We start from the raw sequence: 25,380 nt of genomic DNA, 5'->3' as shown, positions 1-25,380 counted from the left end.
ATATTTTGGTTGCAAACGATTGTACGCAAAAATTTTGGATTTTGAATGCAAGATATTTTATATCGCGTGCATGAGTACATGTTTCTTTTTCTTTTTTTTTTAAAAGAAAATTTATTTCACATTTTTCGCATTTAATGTATGGTTAAGCATGAATGAGACTCAGGACATCACAAAAAACGTATCTCCTCCCATCCTACGTTATTGTATTTCGAGACCTATTTCCAAAATACATGGTCGACCAAACATATATTATCAGCAACTGGCACGATGCCCATCTTTTAAATGGCAAATTTTGGAAATTTACGTCGTTGGGCTTCATGTGCAATACGTAAGAGATTAAGATAAGTCGACAGCCTCAATATATTAAGGATCCGAATGCCTGACAGGAAAATGATAATTGTAAAGTTTCTTTAGAGAAAAGTTGTCACAATGAACCAATGCTGGCGAATAAAGCTGGCTGAAGATATCCAAAAGATCAAAATAAAGAGAATTTTGCATTTTGTTTAAAGTTATCCCAAACTTATGCACAGACACATCGTGAAAGCGCCCATGCAAAATATAGCACGATGGAAATTCCTAAATAAGTAAACTTCCACGGGTTTTTCCATGATGTGCCCATATCATGGAAAAACTATATATATATATATCATGGAAAAACTATATATATATATATATATATATATATATATACATACTATATATATATATATATATATATATATATATATATATATTAAAAAAATAATTGTTTTGATTCACTAACAGCTTGTCTCAATTTGGGTTTTAATCCACTAACTAGTTACTTGGTCTTTGTGTACTAACTTTAAATTTTGGCAATATTGATCCAATTGTCAACATGTCAAAACGCGAATGAAAATATAAAAAATCAAAGTTATACACCAAAATCAAATTTTGAATATTTAATTGACCATATGAATAAGTTAATGGAATACAAAAGTTATTTTCACATAATTATTTTACGAAGAAGTTTAGTGTGTAACATGTGAGGCCTAGTACTACAGGCTAAGCTTGATGATGCGTTATCTACATGTACAACATTAATGGAATCCACGTTTCGAAGTTGGTATCTTTATGAGCTTCCAATAAGCAGTTAGATATCAGTTGTCTCCATTAATATATATGGCAAAAACTTGTGTGAAACGGTCTCACGGGTCGTATTTTTGAGACGAATCTCTTATTTAGGTCACTTATTAAAAAATATTACTTTTTATTCTAAGAGTATTACTTTTTATTGTGATTATGGGTAGGGTTGACCCGTCTCACAGATTATGATCCATGAGACAGTCTCACATAAGACTCACTCAATATATATATATATATATATATATATATATATATATATATATATATATATATATATATATATATATATATATATATATATAGTCTCACGAGTTGTATTTTGTGAGAAAGATATCTTATTTGGGTCATCTATGAAAAAATATTATTTTTTATGTTAAGAGTATTACTTTTTATTGTGAATATCGGTGAGATTGACCCGTCTCACAGATAAAAATTCGTGAAACCGTACATATATATATATTTATTTATTTAAATATAACTTGTCGAATTTTTAGTTTTGGTCTATTAAATTTTCAAAATTTGCTTTAATACATTAATTTTTAAATTTTTCTTATTTTGATCGGACACGTCAACATTTTCTAATGTCGTGTTATAATTTTTAATTGTCAAATCGGTATCTTTCGATGTTACATCAATAATTATATCAAAATAGTTGAAAATTAAAAGTTAATGTAAAAAATTAGACAAATTAATGGAAAAAGGTATTTTCACTATACATAATTTTGGATTCTTATTTTGTGGAATAATTAGCAAAATAAAAAGACTAATATGGAAAGCAGCATGCATGCTGATTTTATTGAATCGTATGTACAATATAATGGAATAAGTTTAATAAATGACATGCATGTGCCTTGAAACTTTAGCTGAAGCATATTCAGTTGTTTATTATATATATATCCTATTATAATTAGATATATAATAAATATCCAACAAATGCAGGCCAGAGACATTCTGGTTGATATTGTAGCACAAACGATCGAACGAATTCTTCATTGAATGCCACATTTAACTCCAAAAAGGGACCTTGATTTCCTACTGCAAAAAGAATACTTAATTTACATGTACTATATACTCCATTTTTTCAGCTCTCATGCATGTCTTCTCGTAAGGACTCGAAAGACCAGCAAATGTAGGAATGTAATAGACAACAAGCTCTCGTATGATCTCCTTGGTTTCACCTGTTTGATAATCAGTGAAGAAAGAATGAAGACACAATATTAGAAACTCGATTTAATATATTCGTCGATCGTTCTTGTTACCATACACTTCCGATCAAGTCTAACTGCTTTTGTCAATCTCCGACCCAAATTTTATCATGAAGCATGAGATTTGATTCAAACATATTCATGAATTAGGAATGTTATAAGATTTTTTTCATCTCGAATGGGGCAATCGCTAGGTTTCCGGGCTGTTATATGTACAAGCTAAGAGGGGTTTAAGCGCGTGTAAAAGGAAAAAAGAGGGAAAAAGAATAAAGGAACACATGATGTTTGTTAAGTTTTTTTCCAATATAGAAGTTTTGAAAAAATCTTTGGGTAAGGATTTAATGAAAAAACTTAATAATATCAGAAATTAATAAATTTTAGAAATAAATATGAAGGTGGTGCAGGATCATATGTTTTTACCTGGCTGGAATCGGAGGTTAAGGAAATAGTTGCAGATGAAGTGCTCCCAGACAATGAAGTCAGTCCGACGCTGTACGCCATTGTTCCATCGGGCTGAAACAAGCCATAATTCCTTTCCGAAGTCAGGCCCGGTTTCAGATCCTCATTAAACAAAGCAAACACGTAAATCTCTAATTTTATCTTAGGCCGCATTGGAGTCCCTTCGTTTTCCATTTGCCTCCGAAACAAATTCCGGTTATATATCGCCGCGTTTTCAAGCGTTGCTCCGATTTCACTCGAGTCCCCTCTGGAAGGCCAGCCCGTTTCCGAAACACCCACTTCTATTCCGGCGTACCCCATACGGTACATTGCAAATATTACTGCATCCACCTGAGCGTATAACATGTTGTCGTAACGGAGCTTCGTGTTCTGGTCGATCATACCCGAATTCGGGTTGAAAAGCACGTAGTCTAAGGAGATGTTACTCGGGTCGTCTTTGTATGCGAAATACGGGTATGCGTTGATCCAGAATGGGGCTTTTGTGGCGGCCAAGAACTGTAAGAACTGCGGCATTATCGCGTTGAGCTCGGGCCGGAAACACCCAGCTGACGGCGGGAATGATTCCTGGAGGACCGCTAAGGAACTGGGCGTCGAGATTTTGATGAACTGGTCGAGCCCGAGTCGAGCTAGAGCCGCGTGGATGCTCACCATAGCCGGTACGAGGTACGACATGAGAGTGGTGTCCCCACCGGTGAAAAGCTCGTTTCCCACGGAGATTCCGGTGATTCTCGTTGCCGGGAAATATGGTCTAATGTGGGTGTACACCCACTGAAAGGCCTGGTTCGGGTCCATCAATGAGGCAAGCATGTCGTTTTCTACTGTCACAATCAATTCTACGTTGGAGTTGGCAAATGATGTCAAAATCTGTGGGTTTGTGTCATAGATTCTTGCCTTTGTCACCCTAAGCGACCGAAGCAAGTCGAGAACTTTTTCCGGAGGCGGTAAATTGTTGCCAACTTGACCATAGTTAATTCCCAGAGATTCTACTTCTGTTGATATCAAATCAAGACATTAGTTAACACCTTAATGTATCACACACACACACACACACACGACAAGATCACAGGAAATTAAGATTATGCTTCATGCACGTCGATGAATCGCGATCAGTAGCCACGAAAAGCGCCCATGGTACCAAAGGATCTGGGCAATATTATGATCATACCTGATAAAGTAAGCAAGAATAATCCAAGAAGAATATGCAGCACGACATTCCTACCAAGAAGCTTTTCCATTAGAGAAAGATCAAAAGGAAAAGATAGTTGAAGGAGAAAGATCGAGAAACCAATTCTTGAATAAGAATCTCTGTATGGTTTAATTGGCGAGTCAAGGGGGGAGTAAAATGGATGCAGCAAGAGGCCATATATACCTCTTCGTTTAGCTTTGGCGCTCGGGTCTATCATAGTATCTTTTCAAGGAGGCCGATCCTCCTGTCATTGTCTGTGTCCAAACAACGTCATGACACGCTATCACATGTGGGATATTCAAAGAAATACATACAAAATTATAGATTACATTAAAAATTTAATGTAAGAGCAAGAATTTCATAAAGCATATCTAGAGTGAGGAAAAATGGTAATTTTAGTCTTGTAAGTTAGTCTGATTTTTGTTTTAGTTTTATAACTTGTCAATATTTGGTTTTCTTTCATTAACTTGGATTTATTTTTGGATTTAATTTTTTTTGCCTGAAACCACTAAATATATCAAATATTCCATACTTGAAACTGATACTCTTATACATGACTCGTATAGCCAGAATAAAACCTATATTATACGCATTGAAATATATCTAAGTAAAAATAAAGAGAACCAAATTTTTTTTTATTATTTTGAAATATTGAGTATCGTTTTTTTTTAGTTTATATTTATTTTGATGTGTGTATTATGAGTTTATTCTTGCTACATGGGCTAAGAAAAGAGCATCGATATCCGATAAATAATAATCAAAGGAGTTAATGGCTTTTGACAAAAAAAAAAAGACCCAAAAAAATCTTTGTTATTGGATTAAAAACAAATATTGACAAGTTACATGAAAAAAATAGAAAACATGCCAAGTTATATATAAGGACTAAAATTGTAATTTTTTCAATAAGAGAGAATGATAATTGTTTAATTAAGTTTGTACCCAAGATAAGATGACAATTTGAAGGGAACTTTGAAAATTAATTAGCATAACCTTTATAAATATAATAATAATATAATGTCTAATAAGTTTGTGTTGCTGATGTCAAAAGCTATAATAATTCATTATGATTAATCTGATCTTTATTTGATTATTCACTTCAAACATAATAAATCATTATTACTCGTCCTTAAGGCAGGCTTGGTGGGATATAAAGGATAGATAAAGATAATATTAATGGACTATATGTTTTGGCCGTTTAGTAAATAAAAAAGATAAAAGGATAGTCAATGGCGAACTCAAGGACATTATAATTATGATATTTTATTATTATTTATTTTAAAAAGTAATATTAGAAAATACAAAATAAAAACAAAAGAACTTTGTGGTTAGAGGCAAGTGAAATAATTAAAAACTATCCAAACATATTTATGAATAAAAACAAAAAACCATCTTAATAATACATATTTTCTTTTACAAAATCGGGCTTTTGACTTCGGAAGTAATAGGTAAATAATTATCGAATTAGACGCACGTAAAATAATAAAAAAATAATATGTTTTTACTTTGCACTATAATCAAAATCGTAGCCCTTAAAAAACGAAATCTTCGACCGATTTAAATACGCAAAACATATTCTAAATTGGTCCGGTTCCGAAGTGGAAAATTGTTTTTTACTTCATCCGTTTCCTAAAGAGCCATAGTCAAAGACCACATTTGACTGCACATATAACATTAATTGAAGAAGTAAAAAAACCACTTTTATTTCATATTTTTCGTAAATTAAGGAAACTAAAGATCACATTTTGTTGAAAGGGTAATTAATTAAGAGTGAGTATCATGTGAGACCGTCTCACGGATATTAATCTGTGAGACGGATCAACCATACTCATATTCACAATAAAAAGTAATACTCTTAGCATAAAAAATAATATTTTTTCATGGATAATCCAAATAACAGATCCGTCTTACAAATATGGTCCATGAGACCATCTCACATAAGTTTTTACTATTAATTAATAGAGTAATAAAAGTCTTTTACTTCATCGTTTCGTAAATTAATGAAGTCAAAGATCCTATACGATTTTGAGTCTTTACTTTCCAGATTTTTTGAAGTATTTGAGATACTTTTAAATTCATTTTCAAATAAAGTAGTGAAGTAAAAAAAATAACCAAATTGAACAAATATACAACAGTAACACAAAAAATACATCTAGAATCCATTAGATTAATTAAATAATTCAAATGTGTCAACTACTAACTTATCAAATGACCTAATCGACACCCACAAATTCACAAGTTCGCCCACAAGTACAATCCACAAATTCATCGTAACATACACAAGCAGTGTTGGGTGCAATAATTGTCCCTGTTTTGTAGAGCGATCGAACCGTGATGCTTGAGATGCTGTGCGGTTCAAAAGATTTGAGTTGCACTATTACCACCAGCTATAGCTTTTGGTAAAACGGTAAGCACTCGGTCCTACAATTGGTATCAGAGCCAAGGTCATGAGTTCGATTCTCATTGATTGCAAGAAGTGCAATTATTAGGAGGGAGATTGTTCGGTGCAATAATTGTCCCTGCTTGGTAGAACGATCGAACCGTGATACTTGAGCTGCTGTGCGGTTCAAAAGATTTGAGTTGCATCATATTACCACCAGCTATAGCTTTTAGTAAAACGGTAAGCACTCGGTCCTACAAGCAATTAAGCACTCATATAGGAGTAGACGAACTCGCTTAATTACTTTATCATATATAAGTTAATAATCCATATACCCCAAGTTTTTCACTGTCATTTGTTGCTTCGATTCATAAAAATAATATATTGTACAAACTGAACATGATCATGAAATAAAAAATGTTGAGTGATATCATAACTGAAATGAATTTTGAATGAGGAGGCGCAAATTTGATGAAGATACTAGCTATTTGTCAAAGTGCATTTTGTTGCAGCACTACACTACTAAACATACCAGCAACCCACATAAATATGATCAGACAAGTTCAAATATAAAGAAACGATTCATTTCAATTTAATGCAGAATTTAATTGAGAAATTCAACAAATGGGTTCAAGTTTTGATAGATATAGAAAGAACACAACAATGCATTGTGGAAGAATCGAGAGTTTTTAGTTGGGAAAATAAAATATAAAATAAGAACGAATGTAAATAAAAAAGTCTATATTGTTATTAAAAAAAAAAAATGGACGGGTTTACTATTTTACTTCAAGACTTAGGGATTTTAAAAAAAAATTTGGCAGCATATTACTTCATCAAATAGTTTTTGCCGAAGTAACACGACAATTCAAATTTAAAGTGAATACCGTGTTTTTTAACATACAAAGTCTAAAATAGTCTATTCCTTCGTCGGTCATATAACCGAAGTTGATTACTATCTATTATTTCGGAATTCGAAATTGAAGAAGTAACTTTAACGAAATAAAAAAAGAAAATCGATTTTCTACTAGTGAGTTAGGGATAATAACTTTTTTGGTCTACTAACTTGTCCTATTTTGGATTTTGATAAATTAAATTTTTATATTTTAGTTTTAAGGGAAAAAAATGTTTAATATTTATTATTTAGTAACATATTATGAAAATATTTAGGGATAATAATTTTTTTAGTCACTAACATGTCCAATTTTGGATTTTGATCAATTAAGTTCTTAAAGTTTAGTTTTGATACTTTACCTTTTAATTTTCAATTATTTTTGTCAGATTGCTAACGTGATATCAAACAAGTCAATGATTTTCGATGTCACGTAAGTCACCATTTTATATTAATAATCATATTCATTTTATTTGATTGAAAATGCATAAAATGTTTGAAATTATGATTATAATTTATAATGGTATCTGAACCTTGCATGTGAAATACTCTGAAATACGAAATTTAAATATCAATATATGTGAATTAATTAGATAAACATGAAATGAAAAGAGAGGTTCAATTCAAAAAGCATTGCCGATCTCAAACATATATAAATGCATGCATGCACTACAAATTATATTCAATCATATCTCTCTATTTATATGGTATGATTCTTTATTTTACCTTTACACCAAATAGCTTTACAAAAGCTCCATCTTTTCTATATCATTCTTTACGAATTCTATCAAATACATATCCACATCCCTTTCCTATTTCATTCTCACCACATTTGAAATTTTGTTGTTGCATTGACCATTTTTTAGCTAGGAAGACACAATATATATCGTACCGGCCTTAATCGACAAAATACGGCGTATTTCAATATTATGTAGTATACTCTATAATTTTTGCGCCACAGATTTTTTTTTTATTTTAAATGTTCTCATATAGTCAATTAATTATAGTGGGATCGATCGCGAATTTTCTTTTTTTTGATGATTAATTAGTAGTTAAGTTCTTGTGTAGTGGGGGTGCATAAACAGTAAAATGAAAAGGAAAAGATTGTTTTTGGTTATTGTTAGAGATCTACCCAACAGTGCTTAATTCATGGATATGCTTTTGTCAAAGTTTCTTTGATTTTTATCGATCGATCACACTCGAATGTCTTCTTTTTATCTTTTATCGGTTCGCATAACAATATCCGTGCTCGAAAAAGATAATTTTTCAACAATATTTGGTTGGATGATCTTGTAAGGGAGACAACAAGCTAAGTATGGGTAATAATAAGGTGACTAATTAGTTAGCTATAATTAAGCAACCTTTAATTTATGTAAAGTAGATGATTAATTATAATTATCATGGTGTATCGCAATCGGTTCTTAGGAGTTAAGCAAAAGATTCTTCCACGATGTACTTATAATATAATCAAAACTTTTTTTGAGAAATGCGAGTCAGTGTAGAAGTTTCTTCTTTCCATGTTCTTCATTGACAAATCCATTAACTTTAAGATATAGCGATATACATTTTATATTAGTTATTATTGTAGAACAAGTAAATGTTTTTTTTTTAAAAAAAGTATTTATTTATTTATTTTATTTTTTTGCCATTTTTCAAGCCTATGAAAGTGATCAGGAAGACAGGAATTAACATAATGTGCGTCGAAAATAAAATAAATAAAATTCGAATGTTCATATCTTTTTTATTAACAATATATAACCTAATTTTTTTAAAAAAAATACATACATTAATATATACTTACTGTTTTATTAAAATTGAGAAACTAGTAATAACTAACTTTAATGTTATAATATAATATGTTTCCAAATTACAAAAAAAAAATTATTTTATTTTTAATAAAAAAAATTATAAAACTTATGAGTAAATTTGTATCTTATTATATGTTGGAAAATTTAAGTTTTAGTCATGTATGAATTTTTCCAGTTATATTAACATTCAGCACTCCAAGAAATTCATTAACCAATAAGTTCAGTAGACCACAACAATTGGCATATGGCAAGACGTACGACTTACATTTATGGTCTTATTACAACTGATTTATTGTCGTTCAGATTATAACGTTGGAAGATCTTCTATAAAAAGTCAAGTCATAGTTCACTATAATTTAATTTTTCGAATTCACGCGATCATATAATTCAGAAGCTTTGTTGAATACTTGAAAAGCACACTCTCATAAGCCTTACCAGATATTTTTAGAGATCATCTTGTGTTGTGTTATATTTACGATAATCTTAATATCTATTATATCATTTCAGTGAGTTTTGTAACTAACAGAAAGAGTATTTATGTTCAAAATTCTATATAAAATTTTGAAAATGTTTATACGCAGAGTTTCAGTAGGCAACATTAATTAAGTCTCACTGAAATGGATGTTTAGAGAAACTGTAAATATAACAAAATCTTTCAGTGAATATTTTCCGGAAACAGAAGAATGAAATACATAGAAAGTTTCATCATTCGAATTTCAAGAAACAATTCTTGTTTCTTACCTTATTGTGCTACTGTTTTTTGTATTTGTTCACAAAGTATCGGTATACTCATTTCGCATCGTATATCAATCGTCTGCTGAAGTTTATAGGATCAACCAAAGCAAAGAATGTTGTGTGATGTTTATTCATCTTCCTCTAAAATTAACACCTCCAATGATCCCTAACACTATAACAATCATATCCAAATAGAATTTCTTTATTGTTATCCATCTTTATGAATTTTTAAATTACAATATCACTCATAATATGAAAACTGTAATAAAAAAAAATATAAAGTTTTAATTTTTAATATAATCATTAATTTTTTTGCAAAAATTATTGTGCATAAATTTCTTTAAAAATATATGCATACATTATATGTCAAAGGACAAAATAACAACTATCAAAAAGTTTATTCGAGATATTTGGGTCCTCAAAATAACTTTTTTCGGCACAAATAACAGTGTAAAGGCAAGATATTGCATTTGCAACCAAAGAGGAAATCAATTCAAAGGTGAGGAAATTGTTAAAGTCGCATCATTCCCACGTAATATATATTACATTCCTTATCCATTTACCAAATACTTTCCACTTTCGTTAGGCTCTGTTCCTTTCGACACAAATTTTTCAAGCAAATTAAAGGAATTTTTTCGAATATATATATATATATATATATATATATATATATATATATATATATATATATATATATATATATATATATTGGACAAGTAAGGTCTTGATAAGTAGATGGTAAGTCTGAATGTCACACATAGGAAAATCATAATAGTATTATTGAGCTTATACTGAATTACACTTTGTGAAGCTGTAAGAATGAATGGTCAAGAGACTCTATCTCAAGCACGCTGGCGCAAGGGGTGCAAATCATGGGCTCGATATGCACTGAAAAAGATTGACTTGTGTGCAAATGTATGAGCGCGACGTTGGTGTGTCGAACGAATTTCGGACCGAGCAAAGCAAAATTGCCCACCAAGGTTCACATGGCTTTTGCTATTTTTATTTTTGAAAATTCAATTTTGGATAACCTTCCATCTGCCTGACTCTCCATATGGTCTGTCTGTTGTTGCTCCTGAAGGACTGGATTTTGGCCTTCCGGATGGCCAACTGTTGGTACTCCAGTTGACCATAAATTAATTGAAAATAACTGTGATAATTCCAATTTTGAAGTGATTATACTAAGATTAGTAAGATAGTTATTATAAGATGCTCCCTCATTTTTATTTTATTTTTATGATTTGGGAACCTATAATCGGTATCTTTCAATGTATTCCAGATAAACCCTCAAACTAAAGCAATAACCTGCAAGCCACGTTAGTCAGGTAAAATATAACGAGTAAGGCATGTGTGACAAACTCACTTGTGAAAGTGTTGGTAGGAGGAATCGAACTCTTAACAATTGCCGATGACATACTCTACCAACTTAGATCTTTTTTGGAGACGCTTTATCCTATTGCGTAGTATAGAAGTGTAGATTATCACATCATATTTCAAATAAACGAAACAAAGCGATAATATTTTCTCATTTAAGTATAGATTATGATAACCACTTTGTACATCTAAGTCGATACTGTTATTTGTTGATTTTATAGTCTCCATATATTCTATGAATCGAATTTTCTATTAGTACACACGTATGTATAAGTGTATATATTGTTTAATTTATATACGCACATGGCTCAATGACATAAACGTAGGTATGTACGTAATTAGTCTTTACATGGAATTGATGGAACTTTTTTCGTAAGGATGTGTATGGAGAAATGGAGGCGTAATCCATGACATAACCACGTCGGATATCCATTTAAAATTTTTCCATGTAAGGAATAGTTGCGAGTCAAAAAAGAAGCGATGATCAGTTAATGAATAAACATATTTGCTTTATCATTCCATAAAGAAATTATTGTATTGTTTGTGATAAGATAAGCAAGTTGGGCATATGAAAAAAACACGGATGCTTTAGTGGGTTATAATAAAGTGAAACTTGTGTGAGCCAGTCTCACGGGTCGTATTTGAAAACAGATCTCTTATTTGGACCATCCATGAAAAAGTATTACTTTTTATTGTGAATATCGATAGGGTTGACCCGTCTCTCAGATAAAAATTCGTGATACCGTCTCACACGAGACCTACTCTAAAGTTAAAGTGAAAGTGAAAGTGAAAGATGACATCCTCTCTATAATCTAAATATGTTTTGTTATCTGTTTTTATCAACTAGTATTTAACCCGGGATGATATTATTAAAAATTAGTGAAAAATGAATAGACATTTAAAATTGAAAAAATAATATAATTATAAAAACTAATTTTTCGCTATTTTTTAAAAAAATTCTTAAATACAACACATGTGGATTAATTTTTTTGGTTAATAATCACTATCATATATCTAAATTTTAAATTGTGTTAGCATATGCCAATGACATGGTGCTTATCGTGTTTAGTGTATTGTGTCGACCACCAACCTTAATACATATTTAATTCTTTACTTTTGGAGAAGCTATATATTATTATTTTTTAACATATAATAAAAAATATTTTTAAATCAAATTCAATAAAAATAATGAGAAATACTTTTTTTAAAGTTCAATATTTTCATCTAAATCCACATTCACAAACAATTTTGTGATATGGCACGTGTTTGATACATTTGAATGATAACAATAATTATTTCATCAATATCTTTATCCAAATGGGTTGTGGATTTATCTACGAAATTTATCAATAATATACACAACAAAATATTATTCCTAAACAAAAATGAAATATGCGATTATAAATAAATTATGTATAAACCATAAAAGTTATTTTATTAACATTTACTATGTGTAAAACTGACCTGAGAACTCTCTTCATTCTTTTTTAAATTGTTCATTCAGATGAGATCTGTTTTCGGACTCCTCTTGTTCTTGTTGGGGATTCTTGTTTGGGGGTAGATTTCTGGCCATGGCATCCTGAACAACAACCGCGATCCATTGAGCTAGCTCTTCAGGAGCAACAATGATGTTTTGTTGCAGGTTATTAGGGGGCGGATTGCTGAATTAGCAGTTTCTCTTTCAGAGTGATTTCTTTGGGATGTTATTCGTGTGGAAACCATATATACGTCTATAGATCGATTTCCCAGAAAAGACGTCTATGACAAGGCCCATGTAGATTGGGTGAGTTTGGTGTGCAATTTACCAGAATGATGAATTGTCCTTCTTTATATGTAGTTATGACTGAGTGAGATAAACCTCGTTGGACACCTGAGAACAAGACACAATAATGGGGCATCAAAAGATTTTTCGATGTAGTCACTCCGACGCTCAATTCAATCAAGTGAATACTCAGAGGAAAGATAGCGTCGTATTAATGAAAACATATTAAATTCTAGTGATCATAATTTATCATAACCCATTTTCTCCTCCCCTCTGATTTTACCTCTACTAGGGTATTTATATGTTGTTTAGATCGGAAATCATCCCGAGATGCTCGGGTAGTGGCCAGGGTGATGTTAATTTTCTGTGGACGAGGTCCATGATCATTTTGAATTCGTCCTCTTAAGTTGATCGAGCTTGGATACAGATTCGAGCTTGTGTGAACCTGTAACGATCTAATAAGCTACCCGGGCTAATTCAATTTCAGATTGATAGAAAAAGTACTCATTCCTTATCCGGACTGGTTTTCGACTGTCTATGTGACCAAGGTAACGCTTTTGATCTCGGGTAAACATTGATATTATTGGAGTAACTCCTACCCAAGACACCTCAAACCAATTGTGGAGCCGCCTTGTCTCAGTTTCTACTCCTACGCTCGAGTCCAAGGATGAACCGTGCTCTTATCGGGTATTTGATACATTTTTAACTATAGTAAATATACCATAGAGAAATCCAGAATTTATCAAAATTATATCCAAATAGTAACATTTTAAAATTAAGTTAGCAACGAAAAACGACATTTTATGAATTAAAGTTAAGGATTAAGATATTTATTATTTAATAATATAATCTAAAATATAAATATATAATTATTAATATATATACATGGACGAGTCCATTAAACCCATTATAGCCAAATAATAATATTTTAAAATTAATTTACCAACTAAGACGTCAAATTGTGAATTAAAGTTAAGGATCATGACATTTATTATTTAATAATATAATATAAAATATCAAAATATTTATATTATTAATAATATTTATATTGGGCCCATTTGATCGGGTTTAGACCCGCTTCAAACATGCGAATTTAGTGCGACCTGACTTATTGTCATCTCTACTTCCACATCGAAACATTAATTTGAATCGAATTTCGAAAATAACTATAGTTATGCCGATATTTTTCATTTTCTTATCCATATGTCATACTTCTTTTATTATCTCATAACTATGGCAAAAACTTGTGTGAGATGGTCTTACGGGTCGTATTTGTGAGACAGATATCTTATTTGGGTCATAAATGAAAAAGTATTACTTTTTATTGTGAATATGGGTAGGGTTGACCCGTCTCACGGATTATGACCCGTTAGACGATTTCACACTAGACTCACTCTATAACCAAATGGTATGAAAATGTCATATGATTAAAAAGGATTGGGCTTAAACCTGTGACTTGTTTTAAATTCAAAACCAATATCAACTGGACCAAGTAGTCCAACAATTAATTCTTAGCAGATGGACCTACTATACTGGGTTAGCCCGTATATGTTGGGCTACTTTTGTTGATATTTGTCCAAGTAATTGTTGTTTAAATGAGGCCCATGCGAAAAGGGCTTACTTACTTTAAACGAAGCCCGCTTTCAAGGTAAAGCCCAAATTAAAAATAGTATATTTTACTTCAAAAAAAGAAAAAGAAAAAAAAGGAAATCGGCTTCCTGATCTTCAATCGCTGCTTCCTTCTTCGTTGCTTCTCGTGCTATGAGGAGCTCTCTCCTTGAGATTTCTTTGTGATTCTTCTATGTCTCAGCCCTCCACCTCCACCTCCGCCTCCGCTAAAGTCTGTAAACGGTCATCTCCTTATTCTTCCTCTTCCCCCACAACTACTGTAGGAGGCGGCGCAGCTTCAATTTTCCCAGCAATGAAAAAGGCCAAGTCACAGGCAGTTGCATCCTCTGTTGATGGTAACAAGAACGGACAGCAGCATATTAATCCTCACGTACACTTCTCTGAATCCACAATGATCGAAAATGATCCCAACGACGTTGTATTGGAGCCATCTGCGGCCTCCGGCGCTTTCAGCGGCCGCGTTGGCGCTGGCGGAGGCGGAATTACCGCTAATCTTGCTAGGAAAAAGGCCACGCCTCCGCAGCCTACGAAAAAGCTTGTGATTAAGCTCGTTAAAGGTTCTTTTTTTTTTTACCTTTGAAAATTCTGTCTATTTATGCGAATTTTATGGATTGAAGTATCTCTTGTTGATGGGTGTGGATTGAATCCGAGGTTTTCTCAGAATTCTGGGTTGCACTTGTTGTGATTGAGGTGAAAATGTTAGGGTTTGGAGTGTTTAATTTCTTAATTTGAGAAGGGTGCCGAGATCTGAGGTTTTCTCTGGTTTTAAAAACTGCGCTTGATTTTTCCTACCATGTGTTGAGTCGCCCCTTAGAAAATGAACTCTCGTGATTAATTGGACTGATTTTGAGTTCAATCTCAGTGCTTATCTAGACAGGTGAGTCTTACTGACTTATAGATTGTTCTATGAATTTCTGATATTGTTGTCAATATCTTGGTTATCATGATGCGTTTAAAATCCAAAAAATGTGAAGCTGAAATAAATCTTCTTTGTAATTGATTGTGGATTTTTTTTAGTGGAAGATGAATCTATTATGTTTTACGTCTGTTACAGGAAAAAAATACAAATATCTATAGAAATTCAGGAAAAAATACATATGTCCATATAGTCAGCTACTCGCTTCTCTTCCCCTCGGCCATGGGCCCTCTCCTCTTGGTCTTATCTTATCATGAAATTTGGTCAGGAACTCAGGATACTCTTCTGGATGAGTTCATGATGTTTATATTATTTGTAGGCCAATTGTATTGGCAGTGATGCCTCAATGTTAAATGAACAAGAGACATATAGTATAAGAGCTTTTATTTTGGTTTCTTGCTAATCTTCATGCATGGAACCAGACTGATGCTTTTTCTACAGTTCATGAAGAAAGCTTAACTTTCCATTAGTTACAACTTATTCATTTATTCCTGCAAAAATTCTTGCTGGAGTGCATTATAAAAATACTGGGTAGACCTCTGAAAAGAGTTAAGTTTTCTGATGTATGTGCTCCTCATGAATGTGTGCTTCAGAGACTCCATGATGTGTGGGCGAGATTGTACATACTCAAATTTTGCAATGATGAGGTTTGAAAATGATCCTATTAGCAATTGAGGTGATATACCTTCCAAATGCTGGATTTTGAGTGACTTGAAATCCTTCCACAATGAATCGAGGGGAAAAAGACTCAGAAAGTACAATTTAATTTTCCACGTTCCTGAATATTATTGCAACTCATTTTCTAGAAAATACAAGGAAAGCCACCATGCATGTGATTTCTTAAATTTGGAACAAAAATCTGATAGTCATTGTTGGCTTTCTGTGAATTAGGAATACACTTTTTTTTTTATACCAAAAAAATTTAACAAATGAAATATTGAAGCTTTGATATAGAAATGAGAAAGCCTTCTCCTTATGTTGTAGAGTCTGCTTGTTACTTGCTTTGTTCGGTAAGAAAAACACCTTTGTGATGGTTCATTATTAATTGAAACATATGTTGAAAGCACATCATTTAAGCATGGTAATCTGTAGAAAATATATTTTCAAGGTATTCTGATGTATTATGCGTGTTAACCATCTTTGGTGCTAAATTCCTTGATTTATGTGTCTCTAAAGCTAAACCGACGCTGCCTACTAATTTTGAAGAAAATACATGGGCCACCCTCAAGTCAGCTATCAGTGCCATATTTTTGAAACGGCCAGATCCTTGTGACTTAGAGAAGCTATATCAGGTCAGTTTAGCGAATGTATTTTTTTATTGCGACATTTTGTCTTCAATGCTGACAGAGGCCACATCATAATTTTTAGGCTGTCAATGACCTTTGCCTGCACAAGATGGGGGGGAGTCTTTATCAGCGAATTGAAAAGGAGTGTGAAGCTTTCATTAACGCCGCTTTACAATCCTTGGTTGGTCAAAGTGAAGATCTGGTAGTTTTCCTATCTCTGGTTGAGAAATGCTGGCAAGATTTTTGTGATCAAATGCTGATGATTCGTGGTATAGCTCTATATCTCGATAGAACATATGTGAAGCAAACACCAAATGTGTGTTCATTGTGGGACATGGGTTTGCAGCTTTTCCGCAAACAGCTTAGTCTAGCTTCAGAAGTGGAGCACAAAACTGTATTCGGTCTGTTAAAAATGATTGAGAGCGAAAGGTAATTTCATATATTTTTTTATGAAGCTAGACAAAGAATTTATACCAGCTTGATTTGTGAAGAATGATTTGTGTCTTGGCATGTAAGGTCTCGTGACCTGGCACTGATTTCAGTTAACTTTGGATTGCATTGACTACTTATTTTACCTTCTATATGTAATATTTAGACCATGATTTGCTTTATGCCGCTAACTTTTAAGAAAGGATTTTATATAAATTCATGTTACTGTTGTTAACCCACAGAGACCAATCGGGACCATGCAGTAATTATATAAAACGACTTGAACTTGATCAGTTGGTAAACAAGTTTTATAATATTTCAATATCAGTTTTATTTGGGTGTTTCTTGTAGATTGGGTGAAGCAGTCGAAAGAACTCTCCTTAATCATCTGTTGAAGATGTTGACTGCACTTGGGATTTACCCAGAAAGTTTTGAAAAGCCATTTCTTGAATGTACATCTGAGTTCTATGCTGCTGAAGGAGTTAAATACATGCAGCAGTCAGATGTTCCGGATTATTTAAAGCATGTCGAGGTTTGTATGATGCTGTGTTTTCAACATATGCTTATGGAAAATTTAATCTTCCAAGCAATTTTAGCACACTGTTACCAGTACTTGTTAATTTTTTTCTATCGTAAATTGGAGATATTATCAAATTTTCCATTTGTTCCTCCAGATGAGGTTGCAAGAAGAACATGAAAGATGCTTGCTTTATGTGGATGCAAGTACTAGGAAGCCATTGGTAGCTACAGCAGAAAGGCAACTACTTGAACGTCACATATCTGCGATTCTCGATAAGGCAGCTTTTAACAGATCGTTTTCCTCTGAACTTGCTCATATTGCACTTGCATCCTTATTGTCATTCTAATGATCTAATCCTTGTCCAGGGTTTCATGATGCTGATGGATGGGAAGCGTATTGAAGATCTTCAAAGAATGTATTTGCTTTTTTCCAGGGTTAATGCACTTGAATCATTAAGACAATCTCTTAATCAATACATCCGAAGAACGGGCCAAACCATTGTCATTGACGAAGAGAAGGACAAAGATATGGTGTCCTGCTTACTGGAATTTAAGGCAAACCTTGACATGATATGGGAAGAAAGCTTCTCTAAAAATGAGGCATTTAGCAATACAATAAAGGATGCATTTGAGCATCTCATTAATCTCCGTCAGGTACGGTCATTTTACTACATTATTTTGATATAACCAGTAGTGTGGAGAAAGCATCTCAACCTGACTAATTATTGACTATAAAGTGTGACAACTGCATCTAAAGATTTTTCTTTTTAGAAATCAATATGGTGGGCAAAATTTTCTCCATGTCTGATTTCCTTTCCAAGAAATTTTGTCATAAACATTTACCGGAACTGAAAATGAACCATTACACATATTTCCATCTCATCTAACATTTTATTTTTTAATTCTTTTTTTGCCATTCCAAAAAATAACTCGTGGTCATTTTATTTGCCAATAGTAGTTTATAATCATTATTCAATTCTCTTCTAGAACCGGCCTGCTGAGTTAATTGCCAAGTTCGTGGATGAGAAGCTCCGAGCTGGAAATAAGGGTACATCAGAGGAAGAATTGGAGGGTACACTGGACAAAGTCTTGGTTTTGTTCAGATTTATACAGGTAATAGATATGTATCTGTTTTCAATTTGGACTTAGTTTACCCATCAAGGAGAGATACGCCAGGACAGGAAGGATTAGAAGTAAGAGAATGACAGTATCGAGTGAATATTGTGGCAATGGGAGGTGAGCTAGGGAGTTTTAGAAGCTACAGTAATATCATCAGAACATACGTGGTGGTGATACTATGGGCTTGTTTGGTTCTTTCATAGTTTTGGGAAAGTAAATGTATATTTGGTTTTGTTTGTTTTAGGTAAAAGAGAAATTTTAACATAGATATCAAATCAAACTAAAATTTCTTGATAAAATATTATGTTTGGGGTTATAATATGCTATAATAACTGTTATCCCTTGGCGAGCATGTGATATTAAATTTTAATTTAACTATATCGAATTTATATATAAAAAATAATTGTGTTGGTAATTTTTAGAAAAATAATATTTTTGAAATTTGATTATATTTTATTTTTGTGTAGATAAAACAATTAATTTTACTTAACTATTATACGGAACCTACATTTGACGCCCATGAATCACACTTGTTCTTTGTTTAGTATGGTATGGATGATAAATTTTTTTGAAAAAATTAAAAGAAAGTTAAAAGTAATAATTGTCTCACAGAAGTGAAAGGTGAGAAGATATATTTTTGTAAAAAAGAATTAAAGTGAGATGATAATATTTGGTTTTATTTTGTGAATCGAAAAAAATTGATATCAGAGAACAAAAACAAACAAGGCCTATGTCATTCGCGTGTTGTGGTCATAAAGAATTGATTAGCATATTTTAAACTGCTTCTGTAGGGTAAAGACGTATTTGAAGCATTCTATAAAAAAGATCTTGCTAAAAGGCTCTTGTTGGGTAAGAGTGCTTCTATTGACGCAGAGAAGTCTATGATTACCAAGGTAACGCTTACTGCTCTACTCCAAGGCCCCAATGCTTTTGTTTCCATAGTGAAATGATACTATCACATTTTTATTGCAGTTGAAAACAGAATGTGGCAGTCAGTTCACTAATAAACTTGAAGGAATGTTCAAGGTGCATATCAATTTTCCAGATTGCATGTTTGATGCACGTGCTTTTGTAGCTTTATTAAGTGTTGCAGTTGTGGGAAAAGAGCCTACCCTCTTCAAAACCACCCTTAGCTTCTGATGAAATTTTTGCCCAAATAGATGGGTTTCTCTAACTCATTTAAATTGTTATAATATTACCTGTTTTCCCTTGTGGTGCTTACATCTTTGTTCTGGAAAAGTTCCTAAATATTGATTAAGACACATTAGTACTCACTGTCTAGCACTGACAACTTCGATGAATTCTTTGGTGTTTTCAACCTGGCCAGTTATTGGATTACTGTTGGATTAGAGTTGCCTTATTCCACTCTTTCTTGGCTTTCTTTATCAGAGATTTTAGATCATCGACATTGTCGGGTTTAATGAATCCCTTCACAAGAGTTATTCTCCCCAGTGTTGCATGGTTCGCATTTGATAAAACCTTGTTTTTCTTCTGATGTACCTTCAAGAACACGGCAAGAGACTATATATGTCCAGAGTACTGCAACACAAAACAAAAAACTGCCATATTAAAGTAAACTGTCCAATAAGCCCATTAGCTTTTGGATCTGGTCATTAGCTTAGTTGCATTACTCCGTTGTTCCAGGATATTGAATTGTCAAAGGAAATTAATGAATCATTCAAGCAATCATCCCAAGCTCGGACAAAACTCCCATCTGGAATTGAGATGAGTGTCCACGTCTTAACAACAGGGTACATAGTTATATCTCTCAGTTGTAAATGCGTATCATTCTGATCTTAGTCTTCTAGTAAATTAAAAATGAATGGTTGATTTGCTTCAGGTACTGGCCAACCTATCCACCCATGGATGTCAGGCTGCCCCGTGAGCTCAATGGTTATCAGGTTTGTCCACACATCATACAAATTTAAATTGGATATAGAGCATAGTATTCTGTGGAATAACCATGTGTAGCTACTTTAATTGCACTTCAGGATATATTTAAGGAGTTTTATTTGAGCAAATACAGTGGGAGGCGGCTAATGTGGCAAATTTCATTGGGTCATTGTGTACTAAAAGCAGAATTTCCAAAAGGTAGAAAGGAGCTTTCAGTTTCTCTATTTCAGGTTAGTTTCGTTGAATTGTACACGCTTCATGTTTTTCGCAACCAATAGTGCTTCAGTTGAGTGTTGATATGCTAGCGTGTCATCGCATCTGTTTTCTCTGCGCCAGACTGTCGTCTTGATGCTGTTCAATGATGCCCAAAACCTTAGCTTTCAAGATATCAAGGAATCAACCGGTATTGAAGATAAAGAGCTGAGAAGAACTTTGCAGTCCCTTGCATGTGGAAAATTCCGTGTTCTTCAGAAAGTGAGTGATCATTGTCCAACAGCCGTTGCTTCATTTTCTTTGCTGCTCACAGAATTTATTTATGAATAAAATAACAAATTTTCCTTGCAGATTCCCAAAGGGAGAGATGTGGAAGATGATGACTCCTTTGTTTTCGATGATCAATTTACTGCACCTCTGTATCGTATCAAGGTATATTTTTAATACACACTTTGATAACACTGTAATGCGATTAGTGGTGAAGAACTAACATGCTTTTATATGAACAGGTAAATGCCATTCAGATGAAGGAAACAGTGGAGGAGAATGCCAGTACAACAGAACGGGTCTTCCAAGACCGTCAATATCAGGTCTCACACAACCCTGTTTCATTCTCTATGATTCTCATGTTATATGGTTATAATTGCTTGAGAATATCTGCCCAGTAAATACTACTGTTGCTGCTGCTGTTGTTCATACAGATTGATGCAGCTATTGTTCGGATTATGAAGACAAGAAAAGTTTTAAGCCACACCCTCCTGATAACTGAACTATTTCAACAGGTAATTGGCATTATCTACTGTGTTATGTGGCTTTCTTGTGAAAATAGGATGTATAAATTGAATGTGCTCTTTTTTCCAATTGCAGCTCAAGTTTCCCATAAAACCAGCCGACTTGAAGAAAAGGATTGAAAGTCTCATTGATAGAGAATACCTGGAGCGCGACAAAAACAACCCACAAGTGTACAACTACCTTGCATAAATGGGTGCGAAACAACATGTCTTCTCTTGTGAACGGCATGGGAATCACTGCCCTCTATGAGGAAGCTGAAAGCCTGAGAATCCCATGTCGATTTATATGTACAGGTACTCATAGATGATATTTTTGTCGTTATGTTCAGTGAACGTATCTACTTTCTATAAAATCCTGTTCCAGTATTCTGAGAAACTCAGACTGCTCATTATCATGCAATCGATTCTCAAGAACCAAGTCGAAATCTTCAGGAATGTAATTTTAATGATAATGTTGCAACTGCGTCGAAGTGATGTTGCATCTCATGTCTCATGACATGTGGTTCATATAAAATCAAAAATGAATCTTAATTACTCGATTGAAGATCTGTTGGATCATCTGATGTTTCGGGACATGAGCTTAAATATAAAATTAAAAATGATCTGTGATTCAAGTGAAGATCAGTTGGATTCAGGCTAGGCCGTGTTAAAATTCGAAGAGTTGCGACTATGGATTTCGAATTATTAACCTTAAAAACAAAAGATTTTGATGATGAAAGAGTCTTCAACTTGGTGAAAATGCATGGCAATTCTAGACTTCTAGGGCCCAAAATGATGCAAGAAAAGAAACAATATGATGGAGTGCACAAATTCAGTTGTGAAATTTGAAATTCGTTACATTTGAAGGTAAATATTGTTGTATACCCAAAATCTCGAACTTTTAAGACCAACATGTGTCTTACTCAGACTAGTGTCACATTTCACCAATGGCATGAAAACCTTGCAGGATTATAGCTACAAATAGACATCACACAAGTCAAGCCGTAAACTATCCTTGTATATATTATACAACAAAAGACATCCACACGCTGAGATCTCATTGTCCATTCATCTCACATGACAACTATTACAACAGCAGCAGCAGCCACAACACTAATCCAAGTTCTATGCAAACATAACCTGAGCACTGGATGGTGTAAGGTCAAAAAGAGATCCAGGTGCATCCAGAGTTTGCCATTGCACGGAAAACCTGCATTTCTTTTCGGAATCGTTACTTGAGTATACCCTAAGTATATGTCCAACAGCGACATGAAGATTCCGACCAACTACATAAATCTTGCATTCCCAACAGTTTACGCAAAATGGCTTACATATCTGCTCTGGTAAAGGAGGTCCTTCCACAATGTCCCAAGAATCGCACTGTGCATCATAAACCTTGACTTTCGTTCTCTCGTGCTCTGTAACCACAAACAAATGTCCATAAATTACAACACTTGAACCAGTCCAACCTTCTCTGAGTCCAGTAGCCATATTCTCCCAGTTATCAGTTTGTGGGTCATAAATCTGACCTCGTGGGACCACATAGAACGGCCAAAACCAACCTTCTGTTACAAGAAGCTTACCGTCAAGAACCGCTGCATCATAGGAGGCCATATTTGTTTTCATGTTAGAAACGTTTTGCCATGTCCCTTTCTTAGGATCCAAGACTTCTACTGAATTAAGCTCGAAAAGATCTGTGCTGTTTCCTCCAGCAACATATATCAAATCATTTATCACCCCACTCGCGAAAAATGACCTCGGTGTGGTCATCTTCTTCATAACAGTCCACCGATTCTTAATCACTTCAAATTTCACAACTAGATTGAGAGGGCAATCTACATCAGACACGACGCCGCCACAAACAAAGAGAGTACCCTCATGTGGGAAGGAAACACACCTGAAACCTTGTGGGCAGACCTTCTCCTTACAAGGCATGGCTGGGATTGTGTGCCAAGAGAATCGAATCAGGTCAAGAACCTTCCACTCTATTTTTCCTGTACATTTATGATACGCGAACACGAAAAGCCATGGATCGTGAAACCTGAACTCCTTTCTCCGAATAAAAAACTGCTCCTTGCTGCCAAAGAGTAAATACCAGCGCTTCGATACTGCCCTGCAGGCTCCATGATTGTCGATGGCAACACGAAGGAGGCACTGGAGAGCAACATCATCAGGGAGTCCCGGGATTAGAGGCTCTCCTTTGATAGAGAGCTCAAATTCTAGAGAAGGACTCTGCATACTGGATTTCATTGCAGCTAATCTAAATTTTGGAGATAAGGTCATTTGCGAATCCCCAAGCTTGTGCACTGGAGCTTGATGAGATGAAACACGCACCCTCTGCATTTATACCCCTTAAGACTCAATATATAGAACCAAATGCACGGAACAAATTCGATCCTAGAACCAACAACTATAAACTATAATCTAATCACGCCACAAGTGTTAAATAGACCCTTGTGCACACAGATTCTGTGAGGTACAAAATCACTTCCTTAAACGTCTCAATATAAAAGACTCGAGATCAAAAACTACCAGCTTGAACCTCTAACAACTAGTAAAACAACATGCCGTTCTTCATCTCTACTGAATCGACAGAGCCGTTGATTAATTCTCGCCCCATGTCTTGAAAAAGTTACAACTTTAAGAAACCAAAAGCTAATAAAATCTTACTGAAAAGTGCAGAAAGAAGCATCACAACGCACGGTCTTCAAACAGCTCGCCTTGTTAGTCTTTTCACCAAATGAATCTCAAGATACTCAACAGTCTCCAAAACCCAATTCACAAAAATCTAAAACTGAATGATTTACAGGGATTTACACAAGCTAACAAAATCAAGAAAACCCATTTCCCAAAAGTCACAAAACAAATGATCTGGAGATTATTAACACCTTAAAAGCAGAAAGTAGAGGCGCCGGCAAACCAGATAGTAATATCTTAAAGGACCGAGGAAGAACCAAAAAAGGAACAACTTACAGATAATTTATACTAGAGAGAACGAAAAGATGATTGAAACACGGTTCGCGCAGATTTCACGCTAAAGAAACGAGGCCGAAAAAGGGTCCTTTTTTCTTAATTTACATTATCTGGAAGGAAAATTGAATGGCTCTATTCTGCTGATTGCTTTGGAACAAAGTACAATTGCCAATTGGCTTCATCCAATATGAAATGTTCCTTCCTCCAGATTTTACTGTGCAGCAAATTGACTTCTCTGTCCACAATGAACCAAAGTTTGACGCTTATGCACGCGCTAATCGAGCGTGTTACCATCAATCAGGAAAATTGATAGTCAAGCTTGCTGATTGAAGTGGCAACGTGATGTAATATCATTCTTTCATTCCACCCCACCAAATTTCGGGTAGTTCGATATTGATTAGGAGCGGACTCGCCAATTTTGACCACACGCTGAATCATTGGATGATACCCTCGAAAAATTGGATCCTGTCTTATGAAAATAAATCAAAAAACAAAGATATTTATTCTATTTTTAATAATTATTGATATTCACTTAAAATATATTATGCTAGGTATGAATGAAATTCTCACCTCTCAAATGTATGTTCATCGAGTTTTAGTTCATTGGTAGAAGCTTATTTATGGACTTATGTTACATTTTAACATGATATCAACAATAAAAAAAATCGGAAAATATCGATTAAATCTTTCACTTATGACGCGAATTTAGCAAATATGAGATTCGACTATCTTTT

At 33.8% G+C, this 25,380-nt stretch overlaps 3 protein-coding genes across 4 annotated transcripts; 1 reads left to right on the top strand and 2 right to left on the bottom strand.

Moving 5' to 3' along the window:
- Positions 1-1,900: 1,900 nt before the first annotated feature.
- Positions 1,901-4,106, bottom strand: LOC140837731 (glucan endo-1,3-beta-glucosidase 14-like). 2 transcript variants are annotated; one of them, XM_073203844.1, is made up of 3 exons: positions 3,934-4,106; positions 2,730-3,757; positions 1,901-2,282 (listed from the first exon to the last, which is right to left on the bottom strand). In XM_073203844.1, the coding sequence occupies exons 1-3, from the start codon at positions 4,001-4,003 to the stop codon at positions 2,193-2,195; spliced, it is 1,188 nt and encodes a 395-aa protein (XP_073059945.1). In that variant the 5' UTR covers positions 4,004-4,106; the 3' UTR covers positions 1,901-2,192. The 2 variants fall into 2 exon arrangements, with proteins under 2 accessions (XP_073059945.1, XP_073059946.1); XM_073203845.1 differs by having other exon boundaries at positions 1,901-2,139.
- Positions 4,107-14,595: 10,489 nt separating this feature from the next.
- On the top strand, positions 14,596-22,718 carry LOC140838690 (cullin-4-like). The gene is made up of 17 exons (XM_073205177.1): positions 14,596-15,085; positions 16,621-16,736; positions 16,813-17,159; positions 17,511-17,691; positions 17,834-17,956; positions 18,045-18,332; positions 18,666-18,791; positions 19,589-19,690; positions 19,770-19,823; positions 20,442-20,548; positions 20,638-20,698; positions 20,789-20,920; positions 21,027-21,164; positions 21,255-21,335; positions 21,413-21,493; positions 21,605-21,685; positions 21,771-22,718. Exons 1-17 carry the CDS (start codon positions 14,701-14,703, stop codon positions 21,882-21,884), a joined length of 2,517 nt encoding a protein of 838 aa, XP_073061278.1. The 5' UTR covers positions 14,596-14,700; the 3' UTR covers positions 21,885-22,718.
- On the bottom strand, positions 22,599-24,941 carry LOC140838691 (F-box/kelch-repeat protein At1g30090-like). The gene has a single exon (XM_073205178.1). It carries the CDS (start codon positions 24,014-24,016, stop codon positions 22,799-22,801), a length of 1,218 nt encoding a protein of 405 aa, XP_073061279.1. The 5' UTR covers positions 24,017-24,941; the 3' UTR covers positions 22,599-22,798.
- Positions 24,942-25,380: the final 439 nt, after the last annotated feature.

This window comes from Primulina eburnea, chromosome 8, assembly GCF_022965805.1.
Source record: "Primulina eburnea isolate SZY01 chromosome 8, ASM2296580v1, whole genome shotgun sequence".
Taxonomy (NCBI): Eukaryota; Viridiplantae; Streptophyta; class Magnoliopsida; order Lamiales; family Gesneriaceae; genus Primulina; species Primulina eburnea.
The sequence above is the reverse complement of the archived record's forward strand: the minus strand, read 5'-3'. Positions and strand labels throughout refer to the sequence as shown.